Genomic DNA, 26,395 nt, shown 5'->3' with positions numbered 1-26,395 from the left:
ACTTAAGAGTCCAAACCACATTTGTAGCTTCCACATAGAACTTGACTGCAAACCACGTCCAGGTTCTGTAGGAGATGCTCCTCAGAATTCTTAGGAGCTGGTCACAAAGAAGAAACCACAAGCTCCTAATTTTTGTGCCAGTAGAAACCACCTTAATCAGAAGGAGGGAATTGATGGTTCTGAGAAGATCCTAATCCTGTTGCAAATCAGCAAAGGAGGCTTACAAAACAAAGCTGAAAGCTCAGACACACAGTGCGCTTAAGAAATGACTGAAGAATGCTGGGAGATGGGTTAAAGTAAAGCTCTGCAATGTAAGGGTGTTTTTCCTTTCCCAGTGGACAGCAAATATATCTCACATGTGATGATCAGAGACTCTCACCACTTAAAGTGAGTATGAAAGCATAGCATACAGTTTTGTAACATTTATTAAGTTTTGATTAATTTGTTTCAGGAGACTGCACTGTAATTTTTTGTATATGTTAAAACAGGCTTTAACGGTAATTAAGGCAAAGAAAGCACCTACCTGAAAGAATACTGTAATCCAATAGTATATCTCAAGAGAAAGTAGATTTTACAGCGTATTTAAACTGATCCTGACTTTTACAGGACAAATTAATTCATTGTAAACAGATAGATGTCTATTTTTTTCCAAGTTTCATAGAAAAGATAAATATAGATTTATTGAATAAAAATATTGCAACACTGTTTGTAAAGTTACCTGTTAAAAGCTTTAACACAGAAATAAATGGCTCTACAGGTAGAATTTCAAGTATGTGACCATTTTTTTAATTGTAAAGTTGGTGCAACATTTTTAAAAATGTCACAACACTGCATGACCTGTAATGCTCACAATATTTACATTGACTGTGTACATAAACCATTAAAACTCAGAAGGAAAAAAAAAGTATGGACTGAGAGAAACTATTCCTAGCACCTCACACTATTATAACCAATCTGCACACAAATACTTTACATAAACTACTGATGTAAAGTATGCTGTGGTGAGGAAGAACAAACTTAATTTAATTAAAACATCAACAAAATGGCTGAACGCCACAAATGAAGAGTTCGGAAAGACAACAATGAAACATTTTTAAAAAAACAAACAAAAATAACGACACACGCTTACATATTTATGAATAAACATCTGTGCAAACAATTCCAGCAGAAATGCAGACTATTAAAAATATAACATTAACGGATCTAAAATAACAAGCACTTTGCTTGTTCCACAAAGTGAGTTAACTGAATAAACAGATTGCTTCACATAAGGAGACCATGTCAAGATGCCCAGCCATGACGTAAGAATAAATGAACCTAACTCATAGAAGAGAGAAATCTTGACTTCAGGCTGCTGTAGCTTGTTGTAATCCACCAGGTATTAGACGAAGAAAAAGAAAATAGCAAATTCTATTTTGTATATATATATATATATACACACATTAGTGTGTGCATATTGCTTCTCTGCACACACCAACATATATAAATACATACACATATAATAATATTTTATTACAAATGTCAGTGTTTGTAATTCTTGTTACAGTACTGTATTCTTTTTATTTTGTAGTGTTTTTTGTTTTTTTTTTGTTTCACATTTTCACTTTCGTAATATAAATAATTTGGTTAATAAAATAACTTGCATGTTTCAGCCACATTAATATATAATCTGTTAACAGTATAAATATATTTTTAAATAAAATAAAATCTGTGATATGTTACATAATACTGATAAAAAAAATAAGCTCCTGGTAGTGAGTCCAGCCACCTCAGCGTTTTGTGTATTAATACTGAGTAATGGGTTTTAAAATGATGATAATGGAAAATACATGCTTACTTAGATTTGAATATCAATACAGTACATAACTTGTTACTCTGTTTTACACAACTATTAGTGTAATATAGAAGCAATGATTAAATTAGCTATATAAGCTACAATTATTTACTTTAGTTGTTATTACGGGTTATAGCAAGTGATCCCTTCAGTTCTATGGGTGGCTTTACAACCAAAACATTAAGAAGGAGTATCTAGCACATCATATGTATGAATAAATAAAACAAGAAACAGAATATCTAAACTGTTGGAAGTTAACCAGGCACCAAACAAGTACAATTACAATGTCAGGAATGGGAACACCAGCAATTACAATGTGGAAAGTACAATGCACCAGACCAGTGAAACTTCGGGTCTGTGGTCTTGTCTTTCACATCACAACATTGGTATTAGTTTGCCTTTGTGATGAGCTTTAAAATATGATATTTTGTATTGGATTCTGGCATATAAAACAAAAGTACAAAACCAAAGGTTCCTACATTCCTTTAAGAGCAGAAAGCAGTGGTTGCATGTGCTCATAAAGGGATAAATAGGTTAAAAGAAAATATATAAAAGTAATTATTGCAGTTTGTAATATAAGCAGTTATCATGCAATCACATTTCCCTTAGGATTTTGCAAGATTTCACTTTCCTACAGGGACCTGAAACAAAATAGAGTGCTTCCAGGCACGGTTCATTCCGAACTGTTAGAAATGGACACAAGCATGGAGTGAGTGTTATAGTTAAGGTTATTACATAATCATGCCTGACTTCTGCTGTCAGTTACAAAAACAGCATTGCTTACATGATCATATAAAAGTATTTAGGCTGTATCACTATTATCACTATACAATGGTAACCTTTAAAATGTGCACTTGATAGAAACCCAAATAATTTTTGTACATTACTGTACAGTAAAAGATAAAGTGTGCATTAAAATACGCTTTTACATGACAATTTTATACAATATTTACAATTCATGTATCACCATGAAATTCTAGATTTTCTATGTACACATTGAAAATGTATCTGACAAATTTGCACTATTTTCATAATGACAACTGTAGTATCATAAAAAAAGCATCTTCATTCAATCACACAATTTTAGGTTTTCTTTTTAAAGACAATGATGGCTATAAGCCCATGTGCCTCATTGCAAAAATATGTACCACTGTTTCACTATACAGCAGGTGGCAGTATCTATCAATCATCATAGAAATATTGATATACATATATTAATACCAATATACAAATATATGTGCATGATCTCAATCATAATTAAAGACATTCAATGTTATCTAGAGATCTTTCTCCGTTTTGGCTTTGGAGGCTTCAAATGTCTATCCCTCTGTGGAATTTGATGCACCTAGGACAAAAACAAAGCAAATAATGAGGGACATTTTAAAAGCAATAACTGTGATATACAATTGTGTACACAAATTACTCTTTGTGCATGACATGCAGTCAGAGAGCTACCAAACATAACTAAAACAAAGTCACTAATTTAAAATATAAACATACATGCTGTTATATGCTAACCAATATTTACTTTAAGGGACATGTTACTCAGTATAAATTCTCGTTTAACCTTAATGCAACAGGGAAAAGAATACATTTAATGAAGTATGTTTTTTGTTACTTAGATCAGCTTACTAAAGTTACTGCTCTGTGAGCAGTTACTGGTGCCATTAATCTTCTCTTTTTTTAATTTCATCTGCATGGTGAAAAAAACAGCCAATCAGAATCATCAGTGCTTAGTTTAAACTGTTACTGTGTTCTTGTGGGATTTCACAGTAATCTTGCAAGATTTTATAATAAACGTACTTGAAACGAGGATGAAAAAAGTGATTGTGCTAGCAAATTATAGATATGCGCTCATCCCTTGGATAAGCATTTGGATGTGACAACTGAGAAAATCATGAGGTAAAATATCTTTATTCACAGAGATGTTCATGGGATATTTTCTAGTCAGCTTTTTACAGATGTGCTGTCATCTTCAAGTGATTTAGCATTTGCGTAACATGATAAAGCAGTAGTTATCACCAACAGAATAAAACTTCACAAAATACAGAAGACAAAGATTCAAATAACATATTTATTACTAGTACCTTTGAATGGAGCGTCAGTATAAAGATTAAAAAAAAAATCACAATATTGAAGACAGAAGCTGGTTCATTAGTATAGCTGCCCTTATAAATGTTACTTAAAAGCTATCCAAAACACAAATAATAATAGCATCATTTAACATGCATTTGTGCTACAAATCAGAAAAAAAACCAGTTAGCTGTTTGCAAAACAAAAAATTGTCACATAACACATCAAAAATACGTTACACTCATAACACTATGTAATAAAAATTATTTAAAAAACCCCACAAAAAATGAGGACTCAAAGATATGAGTTCTCAGGTGTTAGAAAAAAAAGGGAAACAAAGAACTAAAGATGTATATGTGTATATATATATATATATATATATATATATATATATATAATCCATCAGAAGTATGCACTCACTCCAATGTTAAAGCTTCCATGCCCGGGTGTCTCCTCAAAATGTAAAATAGAAATTCATGACTGAAAGAGGGCACTCACAGGTCTTTGCAAAAAATATATTTTTATTTCATATATATGTCGACGTTTCGGCTTGCATGTAGAGCCTTCCTCAAGACAGTATTAGTTGCTATAAGCCAAAGCGTGTAACGCTGCTGTCCCTGAAACATCAACATATATATGAAATAAAAAACAAAATTTATGCTTACCTGATAAATTTATTTCTCTTGTGGTGTATCCAGTCCATGGGTTCATCCATTACTTGTGGGATATTCTCCTTCCCAACAGGAAGCTGCAAGAGGACACCCACAGCAGAGCTGTCTATATAGCTCCTCCCCTAACTGCCACCCCCAGTCATTCGACCGAAGACAAGCAAGAAAAAAGGAGAAACTATAGGGTGCAGTGGTGACTGTAGTTAAAAATAAAAAACACCTGCCTAAAAATGACAGGGCGGGCCGTGGACTGGATACATCACAAGAGAAATAAATTTATCAGGTAAGCATAAATTTTGTTTTCTCTTGTAAAGGTGTATCCAGTCCACGGGTTCATCCATTACTTGTGGGATACCAATACCAAAGCTTTAGGACACGGATGAAGGGAGGGACAAGGCAGGCCCTTAAACGGAAGGCACCACTGCCTGTAAGACCTTTCTCCCAAAAATAGCCTCCGAAGAAGCAAAAGTATCGAATTTGTAGAATTTAGAAAAGGTATGAAGCGAAGAACAAGTCGCCACCTTACAAATCTGTTCAACAGAGGCCTCATTTTTAAAAGCCCATGTGGAAGCTACCGCTCTAGTGGAATGAGCTGTAATTCTTTCAGGAGGCTGCTGGCCAGCAGTCTCATAAGCTAAGCGAATTATGCTTCTTAGCCAAAAGGAAAGAAAAGTTGCCGAAGACTTTTCGCCTCTCCTCTGTCCAGAGTAGACAACAAACAAAGCAGATGTTTGACGAAAACCCTTCGTAGCTTGTAAATAAAACTTTAAAGCACGAACCACATCAAGATTGTGTAAAAGACGTTCCTTCTTTGAGGAAGGATTAGGACATAATGAAGGAACAACAATCTCCTGATTGATGTTCTTATTAGATACTACCTTAGGAAGAAACCCAGGTTTGGAAAGCAAAACTACCTTATCTGCATGGAAAATCAGATAAGGGGAATCACACTGTAAAGCAGATAACTCCGAAACTCTTCGAGCCGAGGAGATAGCTACTAGAAACAGAACTTTCCAAGATAAAAGTTTAATATCTATGGAATGCAGAGCTTCAAAGGGAACCCCTTGAAGAACCTTAAGAACTAAATTTAAACTCCATGGCAGAGCAACAGGTTTAAACACAGGCTTAATTCTAACTAAAGCCTGACAAAACGCCTGAACGTCTGGAACCTCAGCCAGACGTTTGTGCAAAAGAATAGACAGAGCAGAGATCTGTCCCTTTAAGGAACTGGCAGACAATCCTTTCTCCAATCCCTCCTGGAGAAAAGATAATATTCTAGGAATCCTGACTTTACTCCATGAGTAACCCTTGGATTCACACCAATGAAGATATTTACACCATATCTTATGATAGATTTTCCTGGTGACAGGCTTTCGAGCCTGAATTAAGGTATCAATGACCGACTCGGAAAAACCATGCTTTGATAGAATCAAGCGTTCAATCTCCAAGCAGTCAGACGCAGAGAAATTAGATTTGGATGTTTGAAAGGACCTTGAAGTAGAAGGTCCTGTCTCAGCAGCAGAGTCCATGGTGGAAAGGATGACATGTCCACCAGATCTGCATACCAAGTCCTGCGTGGCCATGCAGAAGCTATCAAAATCACCGAAGCTCTCTCCTGCTTGATCTTGGCAATCAGACGAGGGAGCAGAGGAAACGGTGGAAACACATAAGCCAGGCTGAAGGACCAGGGTGCTGCTAGAGCATCTATCAGCGCTGCCTTGGGATCCCTGGACCTGTAACAAGGAAGCTTGGCGTTCTGACGAGACGCCATGAGATCCAGTTCTGGTTTGCCCCATAGATGAATCAACTGGGCAAATACCTCCGGATGGAGTTCCCACTCCCCCGGATGAAAAGTCTGCCGACTTAAAAAATCCGCTTTCCAGTTCTCTACTCCTGGGATATGGATAGCTGAGAGATGGCAAGAGTGAACCTCTGCCCATAGAATTATCTTTGAAACCTCCAACATCGCCAGGGGGCTCTTTGTACCCCCCTGATGGTTGATATAGGCTACAGTCGTGATGTTGTCCGACTGAAATCTGATGAACCTGACCACAGCTAGCTGAGGTCAAGCCTGAAGAGCATTGAATATCGCTCTTAGTTCCAGAATGTTTATCGGAAGGAGGGCTTCCTCCTGAGTCCACGAACCCTGAGCCTTCAGGGAGTTCCAGACTGCGCCCCAGCCCAGAAGGCTGGCATCTGTCGGCACTATAGTCCATTCTGGCCTGCGGAAGCTCATTCCCCTGGACAGATGGACCCGAGATAGCCACCAGAGAAGAGAATCTCTGGTCTCTTGATCCAGATTTAGCAGAGGGGACAAATCTGTGTAATCCCCATTCCACTGATTGAGCATACAAAGTTGCAGTGGTCTGAGATGTAGGCGGGCAAACGGAACTATGTCCATTGCCGCTACCATTAAGCCGATTACTTCCATACACTGAGCCACTGACGGCTGAGAAGTGGAATAAAGAGCACGGCAGGAAGTTAGAAGCTTTGACAAACTGACCTCTGTCAGAAAAATCTTAATTTCTACTGAATCTATCAGAGTTCCTAGGAAGGAAACTCTTGTGAGAGGGGAGAGAGAACTCTTTTCTTCATTCACCTTCCACCCGTGAGACCTCAGAAAGGCCAGAACAATGTCCGTATGGGACTTGGCGATTTGAAAAGTCGACGCCTGTATCAGAATGTCGTCTAGGTAAGGGGCCACCGCTATGCCCCGTGGCCTTAGAACCGCCAGTAGGGACCCTAGAACCTTCGTAAAGATTCTTGGTGCCGTGGCTAACCCGAAGGGAAGAGACACAAACTGGTAATGCCTGTCTAGGAAGGCAAAGCTGAGAAACCGATGATGATCTCTGTGTATCGGAATGTGGAGATAAGCATCCTTTAAGTCCACGGTAGTCATATATTGACCCTCCTGGATCAAAGGTAGGATGGTTCGAATAGTCTCCATCTTGAAGGATGGGACCCTGAGAAATTTGTTTAGGAGCTTGATATCCAAGATTGGTCTGAAAGTTCCCTCTTTTTTGGAAACAATAAACAGATCTGAATAGAATCCTTGCCCCTGTTCCTCCCTTGGAACTGGATGGATCACTCCCATGACCAGAAGGTCTTGAACACAACGTAAGAATGCCTCTCTCTTTATCTGGTTTGCAGATAATTGTGAGAGATGAAATCTTCCTTTTGGAGATGAGGCTTTGAAATCCAGAAGATATCCCTGGGAAACAATCTCCAGAGCCCAGGGATCCTGGACGTCTTCTTGCCCAAGCCTGGGCGAAGAAAGAAAGTCTGCCCACAACTAGATCCAGTCCCGGATCGGGGGCTACTCCTTCATGCTGTCTTAGAGGCAGCAGCAGGTTTTTTGGCCTGCTTTCCTTTGCTCCAAGCCTGGTTAGGTCTCCCGACTGGCTTGGACTAGGCAAAATGTCCTTCTTGTTTTGTAGTAGAGGAAGTTAAAGCTGCACCACTCTTGAAGTCCTGAAAGGAACGAAAATTAGTCTGTTTGGTCCTTAATTTGGTGGACCTATCCTGGGGAAGGGCGTGGCCTTTCCCTCCAGTAATATCAGAAATGATCTCCTTCAGTCCAGGCTCGAATAGGGTCTGCCCCTTGAAGGGAATGTTGAGAAGCTTAGACTTTGAAGTAACGTCAGCTGACCAGGATTTAAGCCAAAGCGCCCTACGCGCCCGAATGGCAAAACCTGAATTCTTAGCCGTTAGCTTAGTTAAATGAAAAACGGCGTCAGGAATAAATGAATTGGCTAACTTAAGAGCTTTAAGCCTGTCTAGGATATCATCCAACGGGGTCTCCACCTGAAGAGCCTCTTCAAGAGACTCGAACCAGAAAGCCGCTGCAGCAGTGACTGGGGCAATGCATGCAAGAGGCTGGAGAATAAAACCTTGTATAAAAATTTTCTTAAGGAAACCCTCTAATTTTTAATCCATTGGATCTAGGAAAGCACAACTGTCCTCGACGGGGATAGTTGTACGCTTAGCTAGGGTAGATACTTCTCCCTCCACCTTAGGGACCGTCTGCCATGAGTCCCGTGTAGCGGCATCTATGGGAAACATTCTTTTAAATGCAGGAGGGGGAGAGAACGGTACACCTGGTCTATCCCATTCCTTCGTAATAATTTCTGAAAACCTCTTAGGGATTGGAAAAACATCAGTGTAAACAGGCACTGCAAAGTATTTGTCCATTTTACACAATTTCTCTGGGACTACAATGGTGTCACAGTCATCCAGAGTTACTAAAACCTCCTTGAGCAACAAGCGGAGGTGTTCAAGCTTAAATTTAAATGCTGTCATTTCAGAGTCAGACTGAAGTAACGCCTTCCCTGAATCAGAAATGTCACCCACAGATAGAAGCTCTCCTGCTTCGGCTTCTGTACATTGTGAGGGTATATCAGACATAGCTACTAAAGCATCAGAAAGCTCTGTATTTGTTCTAGCCCCAGAGCTGTCTCGCTTTCCTTGTAACCCTGGCAGTTTGGACAATACCTCTGTGAGGGTATGATTCATAACTGCCGCCATGTCTTGTAAGGTAAACGCATTGGACGCGCCAGATGTACTTGGCGTCACTTGCGCGGGAGATATAGGTTCTGACACATTGGGAGAGCTAGGTGGTTTAACCTCCCTTTTGTCAGTCTGAGAAACCTCTGGTGATAAATCCTTAAAACCCATAATATGGTCTTTATAACTTATAGAAAGGTCAGTGCATTTGGCACACATTCTAAGAGGGGGTTTCACAATGGCTTCTAAACATAATGAACAAGGAGTTTCCTCTATGTCAGACATGTTTAACAGACTAGTAATGAGACCAGCAAGCTTGGAAAACACTTTAATAAATGTGAAAAAGCAATTAAATAAAAACGGTACTGTGCCTTTAAGAGAAAAAAACTACCTCATAAACTGCAAAACAGTGATAAAAAGTAGTAAACTCTACGAAATTTTTACAGTGTGTATAAGAGACTAAAGCAACATTGCACCCACTTGCAAATGGATGATTAACCCCTTAGGCCCCAAAACGGATTAGAAAAACGGAAAGACCGTTAAAAAACAGTCAAACACACTGCCACAGCTCTGCTGTGGCCCTACCTGCCCTTAAACACGATTTTTTTGCAGGAAAAACACCCTCTATAGTGGTCCTAGATGCCAGGGGACTCCTTTAGGGAAGCTGTATGTCTCAGTCTGAAGATCAACTGCGCATAAAGTGTGCGAAAATAGGCCCCTCCCACCATGCACTGAATGTCAGGGTGCCTTTTTTAGGAGTGAGCTAACAAGCCATGTGGAAAACTAGGCCCCAAAATAAAGATTTATCACCCTCAGAGAAAAAAGTTTGTACTATAAAACATGCAAACGTTTTTACACTAAGTAATATGAGTATTAACATGAATATTACCCTTTTTTGCAAGCATGATCCCAGTTGCTGTTAAATCACTGTATCAGGCTTACCTCAAATATACCAGGCACTGTCAGCATTTTCTAGACCTTATCATCTCTCTAGAAAAAAATATACTGAACATACCTCAAAGCAGGCAATCTGCAGACCGTCCCCCCAACTGAAGTTTTCTTTCCATACTCTTCAGTTATGTGTGAGAACAGCAATGGACCTTAGTTACAAACCGCTAAGATCATCAAACCTCCAGGCAGAATTCTTCTTCCAATTTCTGCCTGAGAGTAAAAACAGTACAACGCCGGTACCGTTTAAAAATAACAAACTTTTGATTGAAGGTAAAAAACTACACTAATTCACCACATCTCTCTTGATACTTCCTTTCTTGTCGAGAGCTGCAAGAGAATGACTGGGGGTGGCAGTTAGGGGAGGAGCTATATAGACAGCTCTGCTGTGGGTGTCCTCTTGCAGCTTCCTGTTGGGAAGGAGAATATCCCACAAGTAATGGATGAACCCGTGGACTGGATACACCTTTACAAGAGAAATATATTTTTTTCAAAAACCTGTGAGTGCCCTCTTTCAGTCATGAATATATATATATATATATATATATATATATATATATATATATATATGTGTGTGCATAAAATGGGTATTGAAAAGAATCACCCCCTTGAAAATAATCACATGTTGCTTTGCAGCCTGACATAAAGACAGACACATTTTTTGTTTATCCAGTTGTAATTACTCAGTGCAACTTACCTTATAACATCCAAGTGAAAGATATAACACCAACATGTCAGGCAAAAATAAAGACAATTCAAAAACATAATCACTGACATGTTGGTGTTATATCTTTCACTTGTCTGTCTTTATGTCAGGCTGCAAAGCAACAAAATGTGATTATTCATAAAGGGGGTGATTCTTTTCAATACCCTATGGATGACTAAAGTCGATTTTACGGACAGATTATAGCTTCGTCCTTATACATTTTAATTTGCCAGTGATTTGTCTGTCTTTGCTACTGGATAGCCGTTTGTCCTCCCATTGGTTCTATCGTAGATCACAGAGTGTCAATTATGCAGTGGAGAGGAACAGAAAAGCTCTGGACAGTGGAATAAGAAAATTCCTTGAGTAGTTTCAGCTGTGACAGAAACTCCACTATGCAAGAGTGACATGACACGCTGGAGGAGTCAAGAGGGTGAGCGTTTACTTTGTTGCATAAGCTTGTTGTTGCACTGGTATATGAAAATGGTGCTTGCTTGGAACTATCTTTGGATGCAGACCAGCTTTTGTTTGCATTAGACAAGGAGAATCATGACCGTAGATTTTTATGATAAACGGTCATAATGTTGCTATGGCATGTCCGCTACCTACCACTTTTCTACCAAATATTTGTATCCTACCTTCTGTGAAACTGTAGTATAGATTTGAATAAACTTTCTTTAAGTGTGTATCTGCTGATAACAATTCTGAGTTCTACATTAAAAAAGGAAATTTATGCTTACCTGATAAATTGATTTCTTCTACGATACGACGAGTCCACGGATTTCATCCTTACTTGTGGGATATTATCCTCCTGCTAACAGGAAGTGGCAAAGAGCACCACAGCAGAGCTGTATATATAGCTCCTCCCTTCTCTCCACCCCCAGTCATTCGACCGAAGGTTATAGGAAGAGAAAGGAAAAGCTAAAAGGTGCAGAGGTGACTGAAGTTGTAAATAATAAAAACTATAATCTGTCTTAAATTGACAGGGAGGGCCGTGGACTCGTCGTATCGTAGAATAAATCAATTTATTAGGTAAGCATAAATTTCCTTTTCTTCTACAAGATACGACGAGTCCACGGATTTCATCCTTAATTGTGGGATACAATACCAAAGCAACAGGACACGGATGAAAGGGAGGGACAAGACAGAGACCTAAACCGAAGGCACCACTGCTTGAAGAACTTTTCTCCTAAAAACAGCCTCAGAAGAAGCAAAAGTATCAAATTTGTAAAATTTGGAAAAAGTATGAAGGGACGACCAAGTCGCAGCCTTACAAATCTGTTCAACAGATGCATCATTTTTAGGTTCAAACGGAACCCCTTGAAGAACTCGAAGAACTAAATTTAAACTCCAGGGAGGAGTAATTGGTCTAAATACAGGCTTAATTCTAGATAGAGCCTGACAAAAAGACTGAACATCTGTCACATCTGCCAAACGCTTGTGAAGCAAAATTGATAAAGCAGAAATTTGTCCCTTTAAGGAACTTGCTGATAACCCCTTCTCCAATCCTTCTTGGAGAAAAGACAGAATCCTGGGAATGGGAATTTTAACTTTACTCCACAAGTAACCCTTGGATTCACACCAATAAAGATATTTAAGCCATATCTTATGATAGATCTTTCTAGTGACAGGATTTCTTGCCTGTATCAAAGTATTGATGACCGAATCAGAGAATCCTCGCTTAAAATCAAGCGTTCAATCTCCACGCAGTCAGCTGCAGAGAAATTAGATTTGGATGTTGGAAAGGACCTTGAATGAGAAGGTCCTGTCTCAAAGGAAGTTTCCACCGTGGCATAGAGGACATGTCCACTAAATCCGCATACCAAGTCCTGCGTGGCCACGCAGGCGCTATCAGGATTACTGACACTCTCTCCTGTTTGATTCGAGCAATCACACGTGGAAGGAGAGGAAACAGTGGAAACACATAAGCTAGGCTGAACAACCAAGGCACTGCCAAGGCATCTATCAGTTCGGCCTGAGGATCCCTCGACCTGGATCCGTATCTTGGAAGCTTGGCATTCTGTCGAGATGCCATCGGATCCAATTCCGGTCTGCCCTATCGGAGAATCAGTGAGGCAAACACCTCCTGGTGAAGTTCCCACTCCCCCCTGGATGAAAGGTTTGTCGACTTTTAAAATCCACTTCCCAGTTCTCCACTTCTGGGATGTAGATTGCTGACAGATAACAAGAGTGGGCCTCCGCCCATCAGATTATCTTGGATACTTCTATCATCGCTAAGGAACTCCTTGTTCCCCCCTGATGATTGATATATGCCACAGTCGTGATGTTGTCCGACTGGAATCTGATGAATTTGTTCGAGGCCAACTAAGGCCACGCCTGAAGCGCATTGAATATTGCTCTCAGTTCCAGAATATTGATTGGAAGTAGGGACTCCACCTGAGTCCAAACACCCTGAGCCTTCAGGGAATTCCAGATTGCACCCCAACCCAGAAGGCTGGCGTCCGTTGTCATTATCGCCCACGAGGGTCTGCGGAAACAAGTCCCCTGGGACAGATGATCCGGCGACAACCACCAAAGAAGAGAGTCTCTGGTCTCTTGATCTAGATTTATCTGAGGAGATAAATCCGCATAATCCCCATTCCACTGTCCTAGCATGCACAGCTGCAGTGGTCTGAGATGAAAGCGAGCAAACGGAATGATGTCCATTGCCGCTACCATTAATCCAATTACCTCCATACACTGAGCCACTGATGGCCGAGGAATAGACTGAAGTGCTCGGCAAGTATTTAGAATCTTTGATTTTTTGACCTCCGTCAGAAATATTTTCATGTCTACCGAGTCTATCAGAGTTCCCAAGAAGGGAACCCTTGTCTGTGGAACTAGTGAACTCTTCTCTATGTTCACCTTCCAACCGTGAGTTCTCAGGAAAGAAAACACTGTGTCCGTGTGAGATTTTGTCCGTTGATAAGTTGATGCCTGGATCAGAATATCGTCCAGATAAGGCGCCACTGCTATGCCTCGCAGTCTCAGAAAACGCCATAAGAGACCCCAGAATCTTTGTGAAGATTCTGGGTGCTGTGGCCAACCCTGAAGGGAAGAGCCACAAACTGATAATGTTTGTCCAGGAAGGCAAACCTTAGAAACTGATGATGATCCTTGTGGATAGGAATATGAAGGTAAGCATCCTTCAAGTCCATGGTAGTCATATATTGACCCTCCTGGATCATTGGTAAGATTGTTCGTATAGTCTCCATCTTGAACGATGGGACTCTGAGAAACTTGTTTAGACACTTGAGATCTAAAATGGGTCTGAAAGTTCCCTATTTTTTGGGAACCACGAAAAGATTTGAGTAAAATCCCTGTCCCTGTTCTGATTTTGGAACAGGGCAAATTACTCCCATGGTAGAGAGGTCTTTTACACAGTTTAAGAATGCCTCTCTTTCATAATATTGCAAACGGGTACAAGACAGGGGTGCCCGCTGTCTCCCTTGTTGTTTAATTTGGCATTGGAGCCACTAGCAATTAAATTACGTCAAATCTTCCCAGGCATTGAAGTAGCGGGTCACTCCCAACATCTCGCACTTTATGCAGACGATATGTTGCTGTTTGTACAAGACCCTAAGGTGCACGTGCCGTCTATTGTGCAGACGTTGCGAGATTTCGGGTCCTTCTCGGGCTATAAAGCCAACATGCAAAAGTCAGAAATCTTATGGCTGCACAGGGGTGAAGGACCGGCGCAAGAGTATCCGTTCGCAGTGGCGAACCAGGTGATTACCTATTTAGGTATTTAAATCCATGTGAACCCCAACAAGCTATATTCCATTAACTTGGCCCCCTTATGCGCAAAACTCTGCTCCCAGATGAAGAGCTGGAAGTCACTACCCATATCGCTAATGGAACGCGTCAGCCTTATCAAAATGGCGATCCTCCCTCGTCTTTTATATCCCATGCTCATGCTGCCTCTTCTGCTAAATAAAAATGATGTGAAATCTTTAAATTCTGCAATGCGCTACTTTGTGTGGCGTGGAGGCAGGCCACGTATCTCAGCAACAAAATTATCCATGAGTTATCTCAATGGGGGGCTAGCACTGCCGGACTTCAGGCTATACAATTGGGCGGCCATGATTCGCCTGGTACTCGACTGGCAGATAGGCACGGGCCACTTTTATAGAGCGGATATGGAGAGAGCAGTGTTAAAGGGTATATCTCTAGCGTACCTGCCGCACTTATCAAAATCGGGAGCGGCTAAATTGCTGACTGGGAATCTGCTATACCAGGACCCTATGAAGGCCTGGCACTTAGCTCATAAGTACCTAGGTAAGGTGAATATGGGCTCGCCATATCTACCACTTAGTGGCAATCCGGATTTTCCGGCAGGTATGGACACAAAACCATTTCGCTCATGGGAGCAACTAGGCCTGACGAGCATAAATGCGCTGATAGATCCACTGATGAAAACTGTGAAATCCTTTGCAGCTCTGCAGAGGGATTATAATATTCCACAAGCCCATTTCTACGCGTACCTCCAGGTGCGCCACTATGTGAATAAGATAATAAGGGAGGAGCCGGGCTTTTGGGAGGGCTCACCATTTCGTCTGCCACAGGCCTTATTCAAAATGGGGAAGTTCTCTTTATCTGAGATCTACCAAACTCTCTTACAGAGACGAATGCCGCACACACATCTGAGCTTTGTAGAAGGCTGGCAGAAAGAGGGATTTCAGGATATCACGTGGGATGAGGTCCGGAGGGGACTAGAGAGAGTCAAAAAAGCCACCCTATCGGCGAATTTGCGGGAAACCCAAATAAGGTTCATACACAAAGCGTATATGACCCCCAAGTGTCTAGCTAAATGGATACCGGACTGGCCCAATAAATGTTCTAAGTGCTCCGCGGTATCTCCTGGCCTGTTGCATTGTATATGGGAGTGTCCGAAAGTTAGTCAATTTTGGAGTAAACTACAATACTGGGTTAAGACAAAAATGGGTTCTTCTTTTGAATTTACAGCTAGGGCGGTATTGTTTATGCAGTGGGAGCAACAGCAAAGACAGACTGACTCAGAATTGACCTTACTTATTCTTCTGGCGAGGAAGCGTTTACTTAATCACTGGACAACTAACAGGGCACCTACAATGGTTTATTTCAAAAACATGCTAAGTACACAACTATTTATTGAACAAGTAGACGTTAGGGTAGACGTGGGTAGCCGACTAAGTTCATTTCTACGGAAATGGCGCAGACTGATTCTAACATTTGAATTGGAGATACAAAGGCAAGTCCTCCTCCCCTTTCGTAATTCTATTACTTTTCTAGAAGACTCTCTGAGAGGAGAGTGGAGTCATCTCACTTTTTAATCATCTTGTCTCTCTCACTATAATTTTTTTTTTTATTTTTTTTTTATCCCTCTCGCCCTCTCCGTTGCCGGTCCAGTAAGATATCTAAGATTGAACACCTGCCTACTTATAAGAGAACACTGTGTACACTATAGGATAAGAATAATTCTGTTCAAGGGGAATATTAGGGGGGGGGGGTTGGGGGTTAATTGGGTTTAAATTGAGTAGGGGAGAAGTTTAATCTCTCCACATTACAAAATGAGGGAGTTGTCAACATGTGGGTTACGGACATTCCGGTATATGATGGTACAGGATACAGTATGCATGTGTTAAAGTTGGAGAGTTCTGAGATGTAGTCTACCACTGATTACCTGTATCCTGTTGCTTCTGTCTCATTATTGTACAGCTTTTATAATGATGTAATATGTGAATACCATATATGTGATACATGTCTTGCTGTGGGATAAATGTTTGTGCCCATGTGTTCACTCTCTCTCTGAATAAAAACTGATTTAAAAAAAAGAATGCCTCTCTTTTTATCTAGTCTACAGATAATCTTGAAAGATGAAATCTCCCTCTTGGGAGAAAATCCTTGAATTCCAGTTGATACCCGTGGGTCACTATTTCCAGCGCCCAGGGGTCCTGAAAATCTCTTGCCCAAGCCTGGGCAAAGAAAGTAAGTCTGCCCCTACTAGATCCGGTCCTGGATCGGGGGCCGCCCCTTCATGCTGTCTTTGTGGCAGCAGAGGGCTTCTTGGATTGTTTACCTTTATTCCAGTTCTGGTTGGGTCTCCAGACTGACTTAGATTGGGTAAAAACATAATTTATGCTTACCTGATAAATTTATTTCTCTTGTGGTGTATCCAGTCCACGGATCATCCATTACTTGTGGGATATTCTCATTCCCAACAGGAAGTTGCAAGAGGACACCCACAGCAGAGCTGTCTATATAGCTCCTCCCCTAACTGCCATATCCAGTCATTCGAACGAAAACAAGCAGAGAAAGGAGAAACCATAGGGTGCAGTGGTGACTGTAGTTTAAAGTTAAAAAATACCTGCCTTAAAATGACAGGGCGGGCCGTGGACTGGATACACCACAAGAGAAATAAATTTATCAGGTAAGCATAAATTATGTTTTCTCTTGTAAGGTGTATCCAGTCCACGGATCATCCATTACTTGTGGGATACCAATACCAAAGCTAAAGTACACGGATGAAGGGAGGGACAAGGCAGGTACTTAAACGGAAGGTACCACTGCCTGTAAAACCTTTCTCCCAAAAATAGCCTCCGAAGAAGCAAACGTATCAAATTTGTAGAATTTTGAAAAAGTATGAAGCGAAGACCAAGTCGCCGTCTTGCAAATCTGTTCAACAGAAGCCTAATTTTTAAAGGCCCATGTGGAAGCCACAGCTCTAGTAGAATGATCTGTAATCCTTTCTGGAGGCTGCTGGCCAGCAGTCTCATAGGCTAAGCGGATTATGCTTCTTAGCCAAAAAGAAAGAGAGGTTGCCGAATCCTTTTGACCTCTCCTCTGTACAGAGTAGACAACAAACAAAGCAGATGTTTGACGAAAATCTTTAGTAGCTTGTAAGTAAAACTTTAAAGCACGAACCATGTCCAGATTGTGTAATAGACGTTCCTTCTTTGAAGAAGGATTAGGACACAAAGATGGAACAACAATCTCTTGATTGATATTCTTATTAGATACCACCTTAGGTAAAAACCCAGGTTTGGTACGCAGGACTACCTTATCTGCATGGAAGATCAGATAAGGAGAATCACATTGTAAAGTAGATAACTCGGAGACTCTACGAGCCGAGGAAATAGCTACCAAAAAAAGAACTTTCCAAGATAAAAGTTTGATATCTATGGAATGAAGAGGTTCAAACGGAACTCCTTGAAGAACCAGATTTAAGCTCCATGGCGGAGCAACAGGTTTAAACACAGGCTTGATTCTAACTAAAGCCTGACAAAACGCCTGAACGTCTGGAACCTCAGCCAGACGCTTGTGCAAAAGAATAGACAGGGCAGAAATTTGTCCCTTTAAGGAACTAGCTGACAATCCTTTTTCCAAACTTTCTTGGAGAAAGGATAATATCCTGGGAATCCTGACCTTACTCCATGAGTAACCCTTGGATTCACACCAATAAAGATATTTACGCCAAATCTTATGGTAAATTTTCCTGGTGACAGGCTTTCGTGCCTGTATTAAGGTATCAATGACTGACTCGGAGAAGCCACGCTTTGATAAAATCAAGCGTTCAATCTCCAGGCAGTCAGTCTCAGAGAAATTAGATTTGGATGATTGAAAGGACCTTGTAGTAGAAGGTCTTGTCTTAACGGCAGAGTCCAAGGTGGAAAGGATGACATGTCCAATAGATCTGCATACCAGGTCCTGCGTGGCCACGCAGGCGCTATCAAGATCACCGATGCTCTCTCCTGCTTGATCTTGGCAATCAGACAAGGGAGCAGAGGAAACGGTGGAAACACATAAGCCAGGTTGAAAGACCAGGGCGCTGCTAGAGCATCTATCAGCGTCGCCTTGGGATCCCTGGACCTGGATCCGTAACAAGGAAGCTTGGCGTTCTGGCGAGACGCCATGAGATCCAGTTCTGGTTTGCCCCAACGATGAATCAATTGTGCAAACACCTCCGGATGGAGTTCCCACTCCCCCGGATGAAAAGTCTGACGACTTAGAAAATCCGCCTCCCAGTTCTCTACACCTGGGATATGGATAGCTGATAGGTGGCAAGAGTGAATCTCTGCCCAGCAAATTATCTTTGAGACTTCTAACATCGCTAGGGAACTCCTTGTTCCCCCTTGATGGTTGATGTAAGCCACAGTCGTGATGTTGTCCGACTGAAATCTGATGAACCTCAGAGTTGCTAACTGAGGCCAAGCCTGAAGAGCATTGAATATCGCTCTCAGTTCCAGAATATTTATTGGAAGGAGTGACTCCTCCTGAGTCCACGATCCCTGAGCCTTCAGGGAGTTCCAGACTGCACCCCAACCTAGAAGGCTGGCATCTGTCGTAACAATTGTCCAATCTGGCCTGCGAAAGGTCATACCTTTGGACAGATGGACCCGAGATAGCCACCAGAGAAGAGAATCCCTGGTCTCTTGATCCAGATTTAGTAGAGGGGACAAATCTGTGTAATCCCCATTCCACTGATTGAGCATGCAGAGTTGCAGCGGTCTGAGATGTAGGCGTGCAAACGGCACTATGTCCATTGCCGCTACCATTAAGCCGATTACTTCCATGCACTGAGCCACCAAAGGGCGAGGAATGGAATAAAGAACACAGCAGGAATTTAGAAGCTTTGATAACCTGGACTCCGTCAGGTAAATTTTCATTTCTACAGAATCTATCAGAGTCCCTTGGAAGGAAACTCTTGTGAGGGGGGATAGAGAACTCTTTTCCTCGTTCACCTTCCACCCATGCGACCTCAGAAATGCCAACACTATGTCCGTATGAGACTTGGCAATTTGGAAGTTTGACGCCTGAATCAGGATGTTGTCTAAATAAGGGGCCACTGCTATGCCCCGCGGCCTTAGGACTGCCAAAAGCGACCCCAGAACCTTCGTAAAAATTCTTGGGGCTGTAGCTAACCCAAAGGGAAGAGCAACAAACTGGTAATGCCTGTCTAGGAAGGCAAACCTGAGAAACCGATGATGATCTTTGTGTATCGGAATGTGAAGATAAGCATCCTTTAAATCCACTGTAGTCATGTATTGACCCTCCTGGATCATAGGTAGGATGGTACGAATAGTCTCCATCTTGAATGATGGAACTCTGAGGAATTTGTTTAAGATCTTTAGATCCAAAATTGGTCTGAAGGTTCCCTCTTTTTCGGGAACCACAAACAGATTTGAGTAAAATCCCTGTCCCTGTTCCTCCTTTGGAACTGGATGGATCACTTCCATAACTAGGAGGTCTTGTACACAGTGTAAGAATGCCTCTCTCTTTATCTGGTTTGCAGATAATTGTGAAAGGTGAAATCTCCCTTTTGGGGGGGAAGCCTTGAAGTCCAGAAGATATCCCTGGGATATAATTTCCAACGCCCAGGGATCCTGGACATCTCTTGCCCACGCCTGGGCGAAGAGCGAAAGTCTGCCCCCTACTAGATCCGTTACCGGATAGGGGGCCGTTCCTTCATGCTGTCTTAGAGGCAGCAGCAGGCTTTTTGGCCTGCTTACCTTTGTTCCAGGTCTGATTAGGTCTCCAGACCGTCTTGGACTGAGCAAAAGTTCCCTCTTGTTTTGCATTAGAGGAAGTTGATGCCGCACTTGCCTTGAAGTTTCGAAAGGCACGAAAATTAGACTGTTTGGCCCTTGATTTGGACCTATCCTGAGGAAGGGCATGACCTTTTCCTCCAGTGATATCAGCAATAATCTCCTTCAAACCAGGCCCGAATAGGTTCTGCCCCTTGAAGGGAAAGTTAAGCACCTTAGACTTTGAAGTAACGTCAGCTGACCATGATTTAAGCCATAGCGCCCTGCGCGCCTGGATAGCAAAACCAGAATTCTTAGCCGTTAGTTTAGTCAAATGAACAATGGCATCAGAAACAAAAGAATTGGCTAGCTTAAGTGCTCTAAGCTTGTCAAGTATGTCATCCAATGGAGTCGCTACCTGTAAAGCCTCTTCCAGAGACTCAAACCAGAACGCCGCAGCAGCAGTGACAGGAGCAATGCATGCAAGGGGCTGTAGGATAAAACCTTGTTGAATAAACATTTTCTTAAGGTAACCCTCTAACTTTTTTTTTTTTTTTTTTTAATTCTTTTTATTGAAAGCAGCACATATGAAAGATAGATGGTTACATCAGATATCAAGAGAACATCAAAATCAAGCACCAACACAGTTGGGCACATTGTCATATATTAATCTTTCAACATAACCTTAGCTCCGATGTTTGTAACATATTTATGTCATGAACATGTCCCACATGTGTCTAACTCTCAAAAAATGTTGTACTTTAAAACACCCCCCACTCCCACCCCTCCACCCTCCCAACCCCTACCCAAACTGCCAAAATTCCCTCCCACCCCCTACAAGCCCATATTTATAGGACCTCATGAGTTAGCTTTTTAAGATGTCATTTAGTGATCAGCGTGAAGAAGGAAAAAAAAAAAAAAAAAAAAGGGGGAAAGGAGGGGGTGTAACGAAGGGGTGTAATTGTCTCTCCCATCTCCCTCTGTAATCCTTAGGAGCCTCTAGGATAAAGTATGTGTGCCCACTCACCCCTCAGGGAGTTCTCCAAGAATATCTCAGAGTGCTGAAATGGTAATAAAATCTGTCTTTGAATTTGGAGTTCAAAGGTCAAAATCAGTCTGCACCATTTCCTTAAGAACAAGTTAAGCCTATTACCGACGTCTACCCTGGTGTCTACCTGCTCTATAAATAAGTGAGTTTTCAGGATGTTACGAAAGTAAGCTATAGTGGGTCTTGTCCTCTTGGTCCAATGGTTTAGGATACATTTTCATGCAAGTAAGATAGTCATAGTCAATTCTATGTCACAGTGTTTATACTGAGCACCCCAGTTTAGAAACAAGATATCTGCGGGATTAAGGGAGATTGGAATCTTCAATTTCTTGTTGATCCAATATTGCAATTGATGCCAGAATTGTCGAATCACTGGACAATCCCATATGCAGTGTAGCAGACCCGGGGCCTCCGCCGCGCACTTAGAACATTTATTAGGGCAATTAGGTACCCATTTGACCAATCTTTTAGGGGTCAGGTAGGCTCTATGTAAAAATTTGGTTTGGGTTTCTCTGAGATTCACCGAGAGAGTAGCCTTCCTAACTTTCTCCAATGCTTTCCGGGTCTCCTCCACAGTAATCCCCGGGACTCCTTCCCTCTCCCATCCCAGCACAGCAGATGACTGTATTTTCGTCAGTCTATCCTGTAGAAAGGTTTGATAGATCTCTGATAGAGAGAATCTGCCCATTTTAAACAGGGATTGAGTAAGTCGAAAAGGGGAGCCATCCCAAAAGTCCGGGTTATCCCCAATCAGTGTGTTCAAATAGTGACGCGTCTGCAAGTAAGCATAAAAGTGAGCATTCGGAAGATTAAACTCCCTTTGCAGTGTAGAAAAGGACTTTATCGAGTGAGTCAGGGGCTCCAGCAAGGATCCCACCGACTTCAGACCCAGCTTCTCCCAATAGTCAAAGGGTTTCATATCTAACCCCGCTGGGAAGTCTGGATTACTGTGGAGTGGAAGAAAGACAGAACTGTGGCAACTTTTTTTCAAGAATTTATGTGCCTGGTGCCAGGCTCTCAATGGATCACGGTATAGCAAGTTCATGCCCACCAATTTAGCCGCTCCCGATTTCGCCATGTGTGGCAAGTATGCCAGGGAGATACCCCCAAGGGCTGCACGTTCCAAGGTAGGCCTGTAAAAATGTTGTGTGTCCACCTGCCAGTCTAGAACCAAACGGATCAGTGCTGCCCAATTGTAAAGTTTAAAGTCCGGCAGGGAGAGACCAACCCTCTAACTTTTTATCCATTGGATCTAAAAAAGCACAACTGTCCTTGACAGGGATAGTAGTACGCTTTGCTAGAGTAGAAACTGCTCCCTCCACCTTAGGAACTGTCTGCCATAAGTCCGTGTGGTGGCGTCTATTGGAAACATTTTTCTAAAAATAGGAGGGGGAGAGAATGGCACACCTGGTCTATCCCATTCCTTAGTAATAATTTCTGTAAACCTTTTAGGTACTGGAAAAACATCAGTGCACACCGGCACTGCATAGTATTTATCCAGTCTACACAATTTCTCTGGCACTGCAATTGTATCACAGTCATTCAGAGCAGCTAAAACCTCCCTGAGTAACACGCGGAGGTGTTCAAGCTTAAATTTAAATGTAGAGATATCAGAATCAGGTTGCATCATCTTCCCTGAGTCAGAAACATCACCCACAGAAAGAAGCTCTCCTTCTTCAGCTTCTGCATATTGTGAGGCAGTATCAGACATAGCTCTTAAAGCGTCAGTATGCTCTGTATTTCGTCTAACTCCAGAGCTATCTCGCTTTCCTCTAAATTCAGGTAGTCTGGCTAATACAGCTGACAGTGTATTATACATGACTGCCGCCATGTCTTGTAAAGTAAACGCTATGGGCGCCCTAGATGTACTTGGCGCCATTTGAGCGTGAGTCCCTTGAGCGGGAGTCAAAGGATCTGACACGTGGGGAGAGTTAGTCGGCATAACTTCCCCCTCATCAGATTCCTCTGGTGATAAATTTTTTAAAGACAGAATATGATCTTTATTGCTTAAAGTGAAATCAGTACATTTGGTACACATTCTAAGAGGGGGTTCCACCATGGCTTTTAAACATAATGAACAAGGAGTTTCCTCTATGTCAGACATGTTTGTACAGACTAGCAATGAGACTAGCAAGCTTGGAAAACACTTTAAATCAAGTTAACAAGCAAATATAAGAAACGGTACTGTGCCTTTAAGAGAAACAAATTTTGTCAGAATTTGAAAAACAGTGAAAAAAGGCAGTAAATCAAACGAAATTTTTACAGTGTGTATACTAAGCTAACAGAGCATTGCACCCACTTGCAAATGGATGATTAACCCCTTAGTTCAAAAAACGAATCAAAAAAACGATAGACGTTTTTTAACAGTCACACCAAACTGCCACAGCCTTGCTGTGGGCCTACCTTCCCCAACAAACGATTTTGGAAAGCCTAAGAGCCCTTTAGAGATGTCCTATAGCATTCAGGGGACTCCTGGAGGAAGCTGGATGTCTCAGTCTGTAAAAGTTACTGCGCAAAAAAGCGTTAAATTAGGCCCCTCCCACTCATAGTAACACAGTGGAAAGCCTCAGGAAACTGTTTCTAGGCAAATTTAAGCCAGCCATGTGGAAAAAAACTAGGCCCCAATAAAGTTTTAGCACCAAAGTATATATAAAAACGTTTTATATTGTAAATATAAAAGAGTATTACCTCAGAAAGTAAGCATGATACCAGTCGCTATTAAATCACTGTACTCAGGCTTACCTTACATAAATTTGGTATCAGCAGCATTTTCTAGCATTCACATCTTCTAGAAAAAATCTTAACTGCACATACCTCATAGCAGGATAACCTGCACGCCATTCCCCCGCTGAAGTTATCTCTCTCTTCAGTCATGTGTGAGAACAGCAATGGATCTTAGTTACAACCTGCTAAGATCATAGAAATCACAGGCAGATTCTTCTATTTTTCTGCCTGGAACAAAATAGTACAACTCCGGTACCATTTAAAAATAATAAACTTTTGATTGAAGCAAAATAACAGCTACATTTCACCACTTCTCTCTTACTACCTCCATGCTTGTTGAGAGTTGCAAGAGAATGACTGGATATGGCAGTTAGGGGAGGAGCTATATAGACAGCTCTGCTGTGGGTGTCCTCTTGCAACTTCCTGTTGGGAATGAGAATATCCCACAAGTAATGGATGATCCGTGGACTGGATACACCTTACAAGAGAAATTCCCTTCCTGCTTTGTGGAGGAAGAGGAAGCAGAGGGGTCCTCCTTTAAAATTCCGAAAGGAACGAAAATTATTTTGTTTATCCCTCATCTTAACAGACTTATCCTGAGGTAAGGCATGGCCTTTACCTCCTGAAATATCAGAAATGATTTCCTTCAATTCAGGCCCGAAAAGGGTCTTACCTTTAAAGGGAATAGCTAAAAGTTTAGTTTTTGATGACACATCAGCAGACCAAGATTTGAGCTGCAATGTTCTATGCGCTAGAATAGCAAATCCTGCATTTTTCAAAGCTAATTTAGCAATTTGAAAAGCGGCATCAGTAATAAAATAATTAGCTAGCTTGAGAGCCTTAATTCTATCCAAAATGTCATCTAACCGAGTCTCAACCTTCAGGGACTCTTCCAGAGCCTCAAACCAAAAAGCTGCTGCAGTAGTTACTGGAACAATGCAAGCCGTAGGTTGTAAAAGAAAACCCTGATTAATAAATAATTTCTTTAGAAGACCCTCTAATTTTTTATCCAAAGGGTCCTTGAAAGCACAACTGTCCTCAATGGTTATAGTTGTACGCTTAGCCAGGGTAGATATTGCTACCTTAGGGACCGTTTGCCACGAGTCCCAAATGGTGTCTGATATGGGAAACATTTTCTTAAAATTAGGAGGGGGAGAAAACGGTATACCTGTTCTATCCCATTCCTTTTTTTATAATTTCTGAAATTCTTTTAGGAACTGGAAAAACATCAGTGTAAGTAGGCACCTCTAGATATTTGTCCATTTTACACAATTTCTCTGGTGGTATCACAATAGGGTGACAATCATCCAGAGTCGCTAAAACCTCCCGAAGTAACAGGCGGAGGTGTTCAAGCTTAAATATAAAGGACATAACGTCCGAATCTGTCTGAGGTAACACATTCCCTGAGTCTCAAATCTCTCCCTCAGACAGCAATTCCCTGACCCCCAACTCAGAACACTGTGAGGGTACATCGGAAATAGCTAATAAAGCATCAGAGGATTCAGTATTCACATTAATACCTGACCTACTGCGTTTACCCTGTAACACTGGTAATTTAGATAATACCTCTGTAAGGGTAGTTGACATAACTGCAGCCATCTCCTGCAGAGTAAAGGAATTAGACGCACTAGCAGTACTTGGCGTCACTTGTATGGGCATTAAAGGTTGTGACACTTGGGGAGAATTGGATGGCATATCCTGATTCTCTTCAGACTGAGAATTATCCTTAGGCACACTTTCTTGACCTAAAATATGGTCTTTACAATGTAAGGCCCTTTCAGTACAACAGGTACACAATGTAAGAGGGGGTTCCACAATAGCTTCTAAACAGATAGAACAATGAGATTCCTCAATGTCAGACATGTTGAACAGACTAGTAATAACCACAAAAGTCGTTTAAACACTTTATTTATTGCTTGAAATAAATTTTTGAAAAACGTGTACTGCACCTTTAAGTAATAAAAAGCGCACAATTTTTCCAAAACTGCTTCAAACACGTTAAATTTGCTTTAAAAATTAACTGAAACTTATTAATGGCTCCAAAAATTATTGCACCCCAGGAGTAAGGGGAGAAATGAACCTCTAAAGGTAACTTAAATCACAAGAATGTACCTGCCCCCAGGGTACTTCAAAATGACTCGCCAACAATCTGGACCAGAGAATCACTGTCCAGGAGCAACCGGAGTTACTGCTTGCTGCTTCTCAGCCAGAAGGAAGTGTGCATCTGAGCGTGCGAAATTAAGCCCCGCCCATCACGGACGATGTTCGAGTAGGCCTCAAACAACAGCATGGAGAAGCTTTTTTTAAGCAAACTAAGTGGAACATAAAAAACCCCAACAACATATCCAGTATAGCCACACCGGTTATTTAGTGCCAATAAAAAAAACGATC

The 26,395-nt window shown here is 41.5% G+C and overlaps 1 protein-coding gene across 4 annotated transcripts in view; it reads right to left on the bottom strand.

Annotated features, from left to right (window-relative positions):
• Positions 1-653: 653 nt before the first annotated feature.
• MBD5 (methyl-CpG binding domain protein 5) overlaps positions 654-26,395 on the bottom strand; it is a 902,668-nt gene continuing 876,926 nt past the window's right edge. For all 4 annotated transcript variants that reach the window (XM_053698283.1, XM_053698282.1, XM_053698284.1 and 1 more), the window contains one exon: positions 654-3,179. In XM_053698283.1, coding sequence (XP_053554258.1) covers positions 3,108-3,179 — 72 coding nt within the window. In that variant the 3' untranslated portion in view covers positions 654-3,107. The remainder of the gene's footprint in view (positions 3,180-26,395) is intronic.

Source organism: Bombina bombina, chromosome 1 (assembly GCF_027579735.1).
Source record: "Bombina bombina isolate aBomBom1 chromosome 1, aBomBom1.pri, whole genome shotgun sequence".
NCBI classification, from domain to species: domain Eukaryota; kingdom Metazoa; phylum Chordata; class Amphibia; order Anura; family Bombinatoridae; genus Bombina; species Bombina bombina.
This window is presented reverse-complemented; position numbering and strand designations above follow the sequence as displayed.